At 42.4% G+C, this 12,189-nt stretch overlaps 1 protein-coding gene across 3 annotated transcripts in view; it reads right to left on the minus strand.

Annotated features, from left to right (window-relative positions):
* Positions 1-12,189, minus strand: part of SRGAP2 (SLIT-ROBO Rho GTPase activating protein 2) — a 248,467-nt gene that overhangs the window by 72,387 nt on the left and 163,891 nt on the right. For all 3 annotated transcript variants that reach the window (XM_054563274.1, XM_054563273.1, XM_054563275.1), the window contains exon 5: positions 2,375-2,437. In XM_054563274.1, the coding sequence (XP_054419249.1) occupies positions 2,375-2,437 (63 nt within the window). The remainder of the gene's footprint in view (positions 1-2,374; positions 2,438-12,189) is intronic.

A 12,189-nucleotide genomic window follows, 5' to 3' on the forward strand; every position in this document is an offset into this window, starting at 1 on the left:
TTCGTACCAGTCCTGTGCTTATCTCACCCTCAAGGAGAAACAACCCATGATTCTACTCTCTGAATTTTCTAATGGCCTATCGAATCTGCAAGCTCATTTGACCTTTAACTATAGTCTGGTATTTGAGGAAGTATGACTCCCCCAACCCTCATCCTCCAGGATATGGAGATACCAATACATGGCATGTGGAGACCTGGGTCACAGAGCATCCCCCAAGATCACATAGCCAGTGGTAGACTAGATAGAATCTGGGTTGTCTAATTCAGGAGGCTCTAGTCACTAGACCAGGGTTTTTCAATCTCGGTACTATTGACATTTTAGGCAGGTAATTTTTTGCTGTGGGAGGCTGTCCTGTGCATCATAGGATTTTAGTCACATTCTTATCTCTGGCATCCCCCACCCCAGTTATGACAACTAAATGTGTCTGCAGACATTGTCAAACGTCCCCTCGGGGGTAAAGAGTCACCCTGCCAGAGAATCACTGCCTTATCTGGAAATTTCCAGTGTCCTGTTTTTTCTCCTCCTATTGCCTACTACAGGAAAATATCAAATTTTATTTTGGCCTCAGGCAGATTATAAGAGTGGTGTCAAGTCACCTAATGGCAGGAGATACTACACTCAGCCAATTCTCAGTTTGCGCACCAGCAGGAAGAGTTTATGCTCTGTGTTACCTGTGGCCGTACAGTGCCCAGTAAAGCAAGTGCCAGGGTTTTCCTCCTCACTCCAATGCTTATTATTTTTTGTCTTAGCATCCTAGGAGACCTAGGACTCTGACTAATGCTAACAGATCCCTAGATACCATTCCTCCTCTGCTGCACTGCAGAATGTGGCATGCTGGGTTTGAGTTAGTTTGGAGTTTGCTGGTTATCCAACCTACTCCTCTCCAGAAAGAGCAAAGAGCAGAGGGCCAAGATGTTTACAGGAAAATAGAAGGATTCATACAATGACTACATGTGTCATTTTCTATCTTAGTGCATTCTTTGCAGGAGAAAGGAGTAATAATAGCTCTTCTTGGTGCCTTGAAGATACTCTAAAAATAAATAACAGAAGCAAAGCATTAAAAAGACAAGGGGTTCAGGAAACTCATCCAGTCTGAAAATGGTCCAAGTCAATATGTTTCTATTTCTAACAAGCCTTAACTTCATTTGAGAGAAATGAAAACTTGGCAGCTAAACCAAAGGGCACTCTCTATCTACTTGGCTTTACAGCAGAAGAGTCACAGAGTAGAAATTCCAAACACACTAAGTGTCACTGGAGACAAGTCTGATGACTACCCTATTTACTTGTTTAACAGTTGCCATGACAAAATGGCCACACCTAGACTTTTGGATCAAGAACACGCAATTCTCTGATCCCAAATGCCTGTGACGCATGTGACCGCTGACTGTCTTCCTGTGAATTTAGAGGGGAAAAAAAAAGGAAGGGAGGAAGGGAGGAAGGGAGGAAGGGAGGAAGGGAGGAAGGAAGGAAGGAAGGAAGGAAGGAAGGAAGGAAGGAAGGAAGGAAGGAAGGAAGGAAGGAAGGATATACCCATGTAAACATGGGAAATCAATTTCACCTCCAATCAGGTTGGGGTAGCCCTGGAGAATGACACAAAGGTCTGGCACAACTCAGCTAGAGAAGCAGCCCTGGAAGGTTTTCGCTGCACAACTGAAATATTCCCTGTCAGGAATTTCTTTGGTGTGCATGTGTTTTAATTATAATTAATGAAACATGGCTTGGGGAAGAACCACCACCACCACCACCTCCCAGTGCATGAAGAAACACCCATCAGCAACAGGCATCGCATGCCTGAAGCGCCTGTTATTTCAGAACAGTGTTTTTTTTTCCCAAGCCCAAAACCTGCACCTTCACTGAGGTTTGGCCTTTATGAAACTCCAGGGAGTCGATGCAAAGCTCTCTGCTTGAACTGGTCCCTCATATTACAGGCATTTAGGACTCCATGCTTCCTTTAGCACTCACTCTAGTCTCAAATAGGTAGGCCAATCCGAGAACTGATGTAAAACCTTGAACCAAAACTGCTTTCCAACACGTGCATATTAATGGTGCAAGGCAGGCTGGGTTCTTTGCCGTTGGGTTTGGGGGTCCCTGGTTTGCTGCAAATGGGATCAGTTGTGCTGGTGACCTAAGCCTCGACTGGCCTCTAGCTAGCACAGTTGAAAAGGGACCTTGTTTTTGAGAAATTGTTTTTGGCTCATTCAGGTTTGAAAATAAGAGCGTAAAAAAAGAGATGGGTGGAGGCACCCCCAAAGGGGACCATGCACTGTCCTCAACCTCAGCTCAGTTCTTCTGTTGCTGACACGGCTATGGCCACGAACTGCCAAATGCTGCTTCCCTCTGCTTGTTAAAGAGCCAGGCAACCCAGCTGATTTACCGAGTAGAGCTCATTCAGGACCTTCATCAAATCATCTTGGAGCTGCTGGCCGACTTCTTTACTCTGCAAGGAAAGAGGAATGAAGGTTAATTGGGAAGCAGGAGGAGGAAGGAGGGGACAACAAAGGCAAGAGCAGCACTGGCTCTACAAATAACACAGACTCAATTAAGGCCCATTATTTAATCTAGCAAATCAGATAACCACTCCGATCAGACCCAATTATGGTCAGATTACTCAAAGAGTTTTAATAAAATGAAATGTGCCCCCTCTATAGCCTAGCAAAGGCAATAGTGTGGAAGGAAAATGGGTTGTAGCCTTTGATTTTTCAATTAGTCCCCAAAGAACAGGCCTGAAAGCCACAATCCTAACTAGCAACTGTTGTTAGGTGGAACAAGTCTTGGACACTTGTAGTCAAGCATGTCTGAGAACTGTGGAGGAACAAGTAAGGTATAAAACAGGATGAGATCAGAAGATGTATATAAACATCTAAGGTCTTCAAAGTACCCAACTAAATAGGAATCTTTAAGCAGGAAGAAGTTAGGACTCTTATTTACTCTCTCTCTACCCCAGGGCAGTGGTACCTCAACAAAGATTGGTTGTGCGATTAGCTACAGCGTTACTTGATTCTGGTAATATATGTTAAGGGGCTGCCAACCAGTTAATCCTGAGTAGTTGCGGCTCTCAGGTTCTTAGCTGCTGCCACTCAGAACTGGTATCTAACTAAACAGAGAGAACAGGCGAAATAGAGAATGAGGAAGCAGAAAGGAAGAGCCACGCCTTCTATACTGTTTTATGCCAAGCCCAAAAGAGCAGGGAATTAAACTGATTGGCATTATTGGGTCTCTGAGAAGGGAGCCCTCGTTTTATCTTCTCGCAGCTCCCTTTAGTTCCTTTCTACTAAACATCAGATACCAACAATGCCCTTCTACCAGAAGGTATAACGCTACCACCAGCCCTGCTCAGCTCCCAGGCACATAAAGGTTTTGCATGTCAGACACATAATCACTTAAGATCTTGCTGTTTTCAAGATATGTGGCTTTAAGAATACTTGCTTTCTTACTACAAAAGGAGTAAGTTTAGTTATACATAAAACTAGAAAATTACACATATAACTTATCACTTAAATATATGTTGTAAACATTTCCTTACACATTATTATTTTTCTATAATACCACAATAGATTATATTGATGTAGCTCCTATTCTTGGACATTTACTTTGTTTACAAATTCTTACGATAAAACATGCTGTATTAAATTACTTTGTACATAATCTATGCCTACCTTTCATTATTTCCTACTAGAAGTAACATTGCTGAGTCAGACTATTTACTTATTTATATCATTAAATTGTCTTTGGAAAAAAAACTGTACCATTTAAAATACCACCAGAAATTTATAAGAATGCTATTTCACTTTTTTGTCTGGACAATTTGATACGGTACCCTACTGTAATTTGCAGTCCTTTGATTCCAGTGATCCTGAACTTTAAAAAAATATACATTTTATTTATTTATTTTTAGAGAGAGGGGAAGGGAGGGAGAAAGAGTGAGAGAGAAACATTGATTGGCTGCCTCTTGCACACCCTCAACTGGGGACCTGGCCCACAACCCAGGCATAGGCCCCGATTGGGAATCAAACTGGAGACCTTTCAATCCACGAGCTGGTGCTCAATCCACTGAGCCACACCAGCCAGGGTGGGCCTGAAGTTTAAAAAAAAGTATTTTACCAGTCATTTTCAGTTTTTGTTTATATGCTGTCATTTTTCTATTATGGAATCAAGTATGGAATATAACATATTTGACCTTTGTCGTGAGTTGACATTAATTTTTACACCCAGCACTACGGAAAACAGTGGAAGGAGACCTGAATTAGCAATCACAAGAGTCTTCTATTCCGAGTTCCATCACCATCAAGGAGTAACTTTGGACAACTGAGTTTATCTCCCTAAGCCTGTGTTTTCCTTTCCATAAAATGAAAGTCTTTGACTTAAATACTCTTTAAGGTCTTTTCCAACCTCTGTCATTCTATGATTCTTTATGATCTTTTGTCTGGCTTCTTGAGTCTGTGTTAGATTCAAACATCACCCATTTCGGGCTATGGCTGGTTGGCTTTACTCCATAGAGCGGAAAATTATCAGGGACCAAGATGCTCTATAAAATGGATGGCTTCAGGGCTGGCCAATGCTCAATTTACCATTCCCAATGCCCTCAGCCAGTGGGAGAAGCCACAGGAGGAAATGTGTTTCATCTAGGAGCTCACATGCCAGCCTCTCCTTCCCATAGCAAGGACAGCTGAGCTCCATTGAAGCAGCAGAGGTCCAAGGAGGTGAAGGGAGGCAAAATGACTCACCAACCAGCCCCAGAGTCAGCAACAAGGCCAGGAAGTAACCATGATTATCACTTCCAAGAGCCCTGCCCTCCCACCTCCGGACCAACTCCTCCTGCCAGTCTCCCACCCTCCCTTACCACCTCTGTATTAAATGGCAGCGATTACAGGAGAAAGCTCCCAGTTCTCTACCTTGTTGCTTACCCATGATTTAAATAACTTAGCCCCCAGAGGAGGGGGGGCAGGGTGGGGAGAAAAAACACATCCAATAAAACAGCAATTAAGCCCAGGCAGATGTTTCCTTTCATGTACTACCGATTAGCTGGAAAAGGACTGGCTCAACTATTATCCCTGTTTATTTGAACAGGCTGCTGAAGGGATCCTGACTTCAGGCTCCCCTCTGGCTGTGGGCTGGGCTGGGGACACACGTGTAGCTAGCCCAGTTAAAGTGTGTGATAAAGCCGCCAGCAAGCCGCCAGCAAGCCGCCAGCAAGCCCCCAGCAAGCGCCCAGCAGGCCGGAGCAATACTGACTCATGGAGAGAGGCAGGAAATAGCCAATGCTTCTCCTTTCACAGATGAGAAAGGCCACCCATTTTCAATTTCAGAAACCTTAACTGCTTTGGTGGCAAGCATGGCCCCAGTGTCCCAAGAAGGGCTTCCATGCTGGCTGCTCTGAAGGGGTTGTCAGAGCGGAGGAGCTATAAGGGGACCCCACCCAAAGACAAGGGGGACATTTATTCCTGGGAACAACAAAACCTGCTGAGACCATGTACATGACAATGAAGACTGTGGAGCCTTTCCCTTCTCTGTTAGAAAAGCAAGAGGTTTTTAGGCAGGGAAGAAAGAGAATTGACAGAGCAGTCTTTGTGTGCTATCGCACAGCCCGCATCTCTCCTTTAAAATTTCTTGGAATAGAATGAGTCATCTAAACATTGCAGGAAACCAACTAGAAGTTGAGGGAAAAAATTACTTTGGGTGAAGTTTTTTTCTTAAATGTTTGCATAGTAATCTTTCCTTGAAAAAAAAAGATGCCTAAATTTAGAAAAGAGATGTGACACAATTAACAAAGCTGGTCCTGTGGGATAGGAAGTGCAATGGCGTGCTCACGCAGTGATCTTTTATTTTGAAACTCACCACAACCCCTTGGCCAGAGTGTGTTTCAAGGGGGGCCCCCACTCTGCCTGCTGCTGGGGTGGGGCTGATCGGAAGGCAGTGAGATTGCAACAGCTCCTGCCAGCTGTATGCTTACAAAATGGGTAGGGAATCCTCCTTTTCCAACAGATAACAGCATAGAACAACAGAACTGAAACGCTCAGCCTCATTTCCGCAGGCTAAGGTTCCAAAGCCGCCTCACTCACCAAGTAGCAGACATGGAAGGAACCATGAGGTTTACATGGTGTGGTCTGCTGGACACCAGGCTGGTCACTCATCTTAGCATTGATGCACTTCCTGAGCTTGGATGGGTCTGCCTATTAGCATTTCCCAAAGAACACTGATTATGGAAAGGTTTTAAAGCCAGTCCTCATCAGGGAGATACTACAAAGCTGTATTATTCAATGGGCACAATAGTACTCCCTATTTGTATGAAAGAAAAAAACAAGAGGAAGGCATATCTCTGCCATGTGGTGAGAGCTAATTTCAGGCCAGCCCCAAGGCTGAGTCTGTCAGCAGGTAAAAACAGTAGGGTCATTTAGTTCTTTGTCGATGAGCCTGTGTCAGCAGTTTTCAAAAAAAAAAAAAAAAAAAAAAATATTGAAGGGCATAGATCTCCTTCCATCAGTGCTAGCACACCTTCCCCAATCCAAAGATACTTCTGAGACCAACTGTTAAAAAAACCCAAACAGTTTGAAATTGAATTTACATTTATAGATTTCAGAGGAAAAGGACACGAGCCTTACATGAACCTCTGGCAGCAGAAGCACCACCACATGTAGAGTGACATTCTCCTTCAGGGGCACTCACTCACCACTTCAAAGAGGCCAAGTTTCAAGAGCTGGAGGTTTGCCTGAAATGCTTTTGGTGGGGAGGGCAGCGCTAAGAGGAGCAGCTGTCTGGCACTGTCCTCTCTCCAGCCCAACTCAGTGTATCAAAATAGGTGGTACAGTGTGAGGCCGTCAGGTGTAGGGGGTACTGATCCTGGAGGTGGGAGCCCAGGAAGGTCTTCTGGATTCCCCCTTGGCCACACTACTTGTGTATGTGCAGAAGGACTCTCGATGCGGCGTTTACTCACTGATTAATATACCACACGATGGTTCCAGAAAAGCTGTGCTAAAGTTATGACTTTATACTCTGGGGCGCCCAAAGTAGTACAAAATACAAATACACTGAATTGCAAATTTTTTATACAGAGGTAGGCTGGGAACTGCCACAAGAGGGATACCTGAAGTGTTTTTGCTTTTTAATAGAGCAGGATTTCAAAAGATACCTTTTTAAAACTGCAATCCAGAATAATGTGTTTACAATAGTACTTATTACGTGCAGTGCATTCGGATATTTCCTATCCTTCTCTCTTCTATTTTTTTGTTAATCATAACTCACCAAGTTCACTTTACAATTAATTAATGAGTCATACACGTGTTTAAAAGACTGGGTACACTGTAATTGTGGAATTAATAAAGAAAATAATGGGCCAGAGACTGGAGCCCACCAACCAAGACAGGTGCTAAATAACATGCCCTCTCAAGGTGACTGAGGCAGGTTCAGTGACTAGACCTCGGCAAGGGGGAAATGCTGGATTTTAAGGAGTGAGCAATAAAGAGTTTGTTGTCAAATAGAACATCTATTACGTGTCAAGCACTTGTGGTTTGACTGGAAATATAGCAGTATACAAAACAGATAGTTTAAAAGTTTATAATCTACTGGAATGGATGTATGTTAATCTGTTGTCTGAGGACATGACTCTTCCAATCTCAGTCAGTACCAGAAATGGAACTTAAGTTAGTTTTCTGTTCAAAAATCAACTTTTTTTCTATCTCGGCCAAGAGGTTTCCACAATCGAGCTTGCCAGAAACAAAATTTGATTTCAAAAAAAAAAAAAAATCTAGCTATTACACAGCAAATCTTTTTTCTTTGAATTTGCCTTTCTAAGTTATGAATAGATATTTCAGGTTATAATGATACTGCTTTGTATAAAAGCAGTCACATTTCATTTTTAAAGAATGCCTTTAGCTTGTCAGCACCATAAAAATTAATCTTACCTGTAGCTCTTTTACTCAAAAGGGTAGCCCTGGCTGGTGTGGCTCAGTGGATTGAGCACTGCACTGCGAACTGGGAGGTCACAGGTTTACTTCCTGTTCAGGGCACATGCCTGGGTTGCAGGCCAGATCCCCAGCTGGGGTGGGTGAGAGGCAACTGATCAATCTTGCACATGTTTCTCTCCCTCTCTTTCTCCTTCCCTTCCCCTCTCTCTAAAAATAAATAAAATCTTAAAAAAAAAAAAAAAAGGGGGGATGGGTATAGTTAAGCTCCCCCTGTGACAAGTAATATTTAAAAGAAAATGTCAGAATCCGACACAGTCTGAAGGTTTAATACTTGTCTCAGAATTTGCCTTCTGAAACATAACTGGTTTCACAATTAGATTCCTGTTTAATTATCTGAAGAACTTAGTCAAAAAAAAAGAAAGAAAAGAAAATCCCAAAGCTAGTAAATTAGGAAACCATCTAAATAAAACTAATAAAAGAGAGAGGTTTTAACTTTTAAAGCATCTTTCTGTCTCCCACGGGCCTAGCCCACTGCTGAGCACATAATAGCCATAAAATAATCAGTTGTTGACTCAATTAGATCACACTTTAGTATAGACACTGAGCTTTCACATACCATTATGAATAGAATAATATAGCTGTGTTTTCCTTGTATACATTATTAAGAGCGAAAATTCCATCAAAAGTCATCCACATGAACTCCCCTCAGGTTATAGCTCACAGATGAGCCTAAAAAGCTGAAATGACTTTTCCAGGGTCACCCAGCTATTCGGTACCAGGGGTGTCCAAACTTTTGGTGTCTCTGGGCCACACTGGAAGAAAAGGAGCTGTCTTGGGCCACACATTAAATACATAAACACTAACGAAAACTGATGAGCAAAAGGAAAAGGTTTTCAGTAAATTTACAATTTTGTGTTGGGTCACATTCATAGCCATCCTGAGCCGCAGGCTGGATGCCCCTGAACCCTGTCTAAGACCACATGCAATATTAGAAGAGGGTAAAACAGGCAGGCTCTAGAACAGGACTTGAATCCTGCTTCCATCCCTCAATTGTATGACTCTGGGTAAATTATTTAACCACTCTATTCCTCAGCTTCCACATCTGTAAAACAGGATAATAATGAGGTAATCCATGTAAAGTGCTTAACACAGAATCTAACACCTGCTATGCTCGATAAATGTTAGTTATTATTAATGTTAGAACCCAAACCTTTCAAAACCACTTGAGTGCTCTTTTCACTACACTATCCTGCCTTTCCTGATGTACCCTCAAAACATGTTTATGATCATATGGGACGGTTACTGGAAGCTAATCCCCACACAGGAATGCCACTAAATCCCTCCAGTGGAGGGGCTCCATCAACCTTCAGAAAATAAGAATCTGGTTTTCCTTATGCCTGCTGCTGCACAATCTATTGTTTTCCCCAAATTTAGTAATAAGCAAAGTAACAATCATTCTGTAAGAAATATGCAGTTTTCCTGAGGAGGGGAAAAAAGCAAAAGCAAAAACAAACAAACAAAACCAGTAGGTGTTTGGCAGAAAGGAAGAAATTGCGTAGGTGGGAGGAAGTACAGAAAGAAAATAAGGAGGATGGAATTACTTTCTATCCCTCCAAGTAGATTAAACAGAAAAGATCCTTCTCAGCTGCACACCTGGGACTTGTTTCAACTGAGTTCATACTTTGCATGCCTAGAGGTGAGAACTCTCTACAGACGAGGTCAGGGAAAACAAGGACTGCCCGTTACCAACTGCTGGTTTAATGAAATCCAGGAGCTTTCTCTGCTTGGATAGTTGTTTCTGAAAGCCATTTCCTTAAGGTTTTTCCAGAAATTCTGGAATGTATGAGCAGTCAGACTTGATAACCCACCATAATGCTAGTGGCCCTGGGAGAAAATCCAATCTTTGGCATGATAGCGAATTCCATGGAGTCATCTCTTACCTTCCATGGATTCTCACTATGCTCTGTTAGCACTGACCTGAGCCACTTGTCAGGGAAACGCATAATTCGAACAAGACTGAGTCCCACTGGGCTGGGTCAGGAAAGAGCTCTGCTCTCCCAAGGCCTCAGATGGCACAGTCTGAAACACAATCCTGTAACAATCTGAATGTGCTGCCATGGTTGTTTCAATCTGCTGGAATGGCCATTTCTAATACTAAGAAAATAAGTTGAAAACAACACCCCTTAATAGGAGAGACAATCAAGTCTGAGGCTTCATTTCTTGAATCACTACTGTGATCCTTTTCTTGGCCAATTTCAATCTCTAACTCTTTTGGATAATGATTTCAATGGGAGCGTAATCATGTCCTCAGGTCCTGATCTCTAGTGCCAAAGCATTTCCTGAGGTTATGTTGAAGGTGAGTGCTCACTCATCTCCCAGGCAGGACACTAACAGGATAGAAATCATGTCTAGGTGACCGTGGCACCCTTGGGTAGACTGGGGCACAGGAGACAAGACACAAAGGCAAACAGGCAATATGAGAGCGCAAATCTCTCAGCAGTTGTAAAATGAACTCTGGAGGAAACAAAATCAATGGTTTGAAACTAGGCAAGAAGGGAAAAAAAATAGAGCCAGATGATAAGGTTCTTGTAAGCATATGCTTTCCTGCAATAAAAAATACCAGGAGCTGGGGATGAGAAGAATGCCCGTGTGGCTCCCAGATGGCTGGGAGGAGAATGGAAGAACAGGAGTTAAAAGAGCTCATCTGAAAATTTGGCAGCATGAACACAGGCGGGGGGTGGCCCGGGAGAAAGTTAAACAGTCAGCAGCACTGGTACCGGAAATACCAAGGGCACTGGGAAAACTGCTGATTAAGTACTTTAAAAAAGAGGAACCCAGCAGCAAAGTCAATTCATTGAGGGATCTGTGTAGTTTTAGAACTTTTGGAGTTGCCTTAGAATCCTACTGTCAAGGGAGAAAAAGAGGTCCCAGGAGGTTCCGTGATGGAGAGAGCATGCTCTTAACACTCCAGGTGTCAGTTGGACCCAAGAGGAGCATAAAGCCAATTCTGGGAGACTGGGTGGCGTTCTTCCCTGGCAGAGAGTTAGGATGCTTTCCTCCGGGGCTGGGGTGGAGATCTGAGTCAGGAGAGTTTTCTCCAGCTCCAGTGGTGGTCCGCAGCCTTCTGTCCTTGTCCACACTATTGTCCACGTGTGCGGCATGTAGCCACTCCCATCAGTCAAGGTCCACATACAGTTAACAAAATCTATATCCTTGGAGAAAGGCACCTTCCCTCTTGCTAGCACTTTATCCCAGTGAAAAACCATTTAAGTGTGAGATGGGAAATGTTCAGAGTTTGGATTGGTGATTTCCAATCTCCAGCTCTGATTTCTCACGCAGGAGCATCAACATTTCTTCTTCAAGTCAGGCTCTATAAATGCTTCAGGTACACTGGGAAAGAATGTGTATCTGGCTGCAGTTGGCAGGCATAGTGCCCATATATGTTATTTAGGCAAAATGATTTTTTTTTGTTCTAGTTGTTTAATCATCCACTAAATAAAATGGGTATATTAAATCTCCCAGTGGGGTTGATGATTGTCTATTTCTCCTTTTAATTCTGCCCATTTTTGATTTATATACTTTAGAATTGTTTTTAAGTATATATCTCTTCCTGGTAACCTTCCTGAATCTTTAATTATTATGACATGTCCCTCTTTATCTCAAATGATACTTTTTGCATTAAAATATACTTGGTCTGATTTTATCAGAGCTCTCTTTTTTCCATCATTTTGTTTGAACTTTTCTATATCCTTGTATTTAAGGTGTGTCTCTTCTCTTATAAGCAACGTATATTTCACTTTTGTTTATTTAAAATCTGTCTGATAATCTGTTTTTTAATTTTATATGACTCCATTTACACTTGCCATTACTGATAAATTTAGGTTTAAATGCATCCACTGGCTATATGCTATTTGTCCTACCTGTCTCTATAGTTCTTTTCCCTCTAATTTTTTTTTACCTTTTTCTTTCCACCTAAAAAAGTTCAGTGAAAGTCAATCTTTTTACTATATTCTATATGTTTTGACAAACACAGAGTCTGCAACCACCACCACTATTAAGACACAGAACAGTTTCATCATTCACCAAAATCTGCCCCTTTCCTTTGTGAGTTGAACTCCTCCACCCTGAACTACCTGAAGCCACTGCAGTGCTCCATATCCCTATAGCTTCCCCCTCTCTTGGACTGGTAGAGGTACTATTTATCTAATAGTAACCTTAAATTACAACATATGCCCTTGATTTGCCAAATCTAATATAAATTAATACTCTTTTCCACTTTCTGGACAAT

Source organism: Pteronotus mesoamericanus, unplaced genomic scaffold (genome assembly GCF_021234165.1).
Source record: "Pteronotus mesoamericanus isolate MK-2021 breed Mesoamerican mustached bat unplaced genomic scaffold, CSHL_Meso_final scaffold_705, whole genome shotgun sequence".
In the NCBI taxonomy this organism is placed as follows: domain Eukaryota; kingdom Metazoa; phylum Chordata; class Mammalia; order Chiroptera; family Mormoopidae; genus Pteronotus; species Pteronotus mesoamericanus.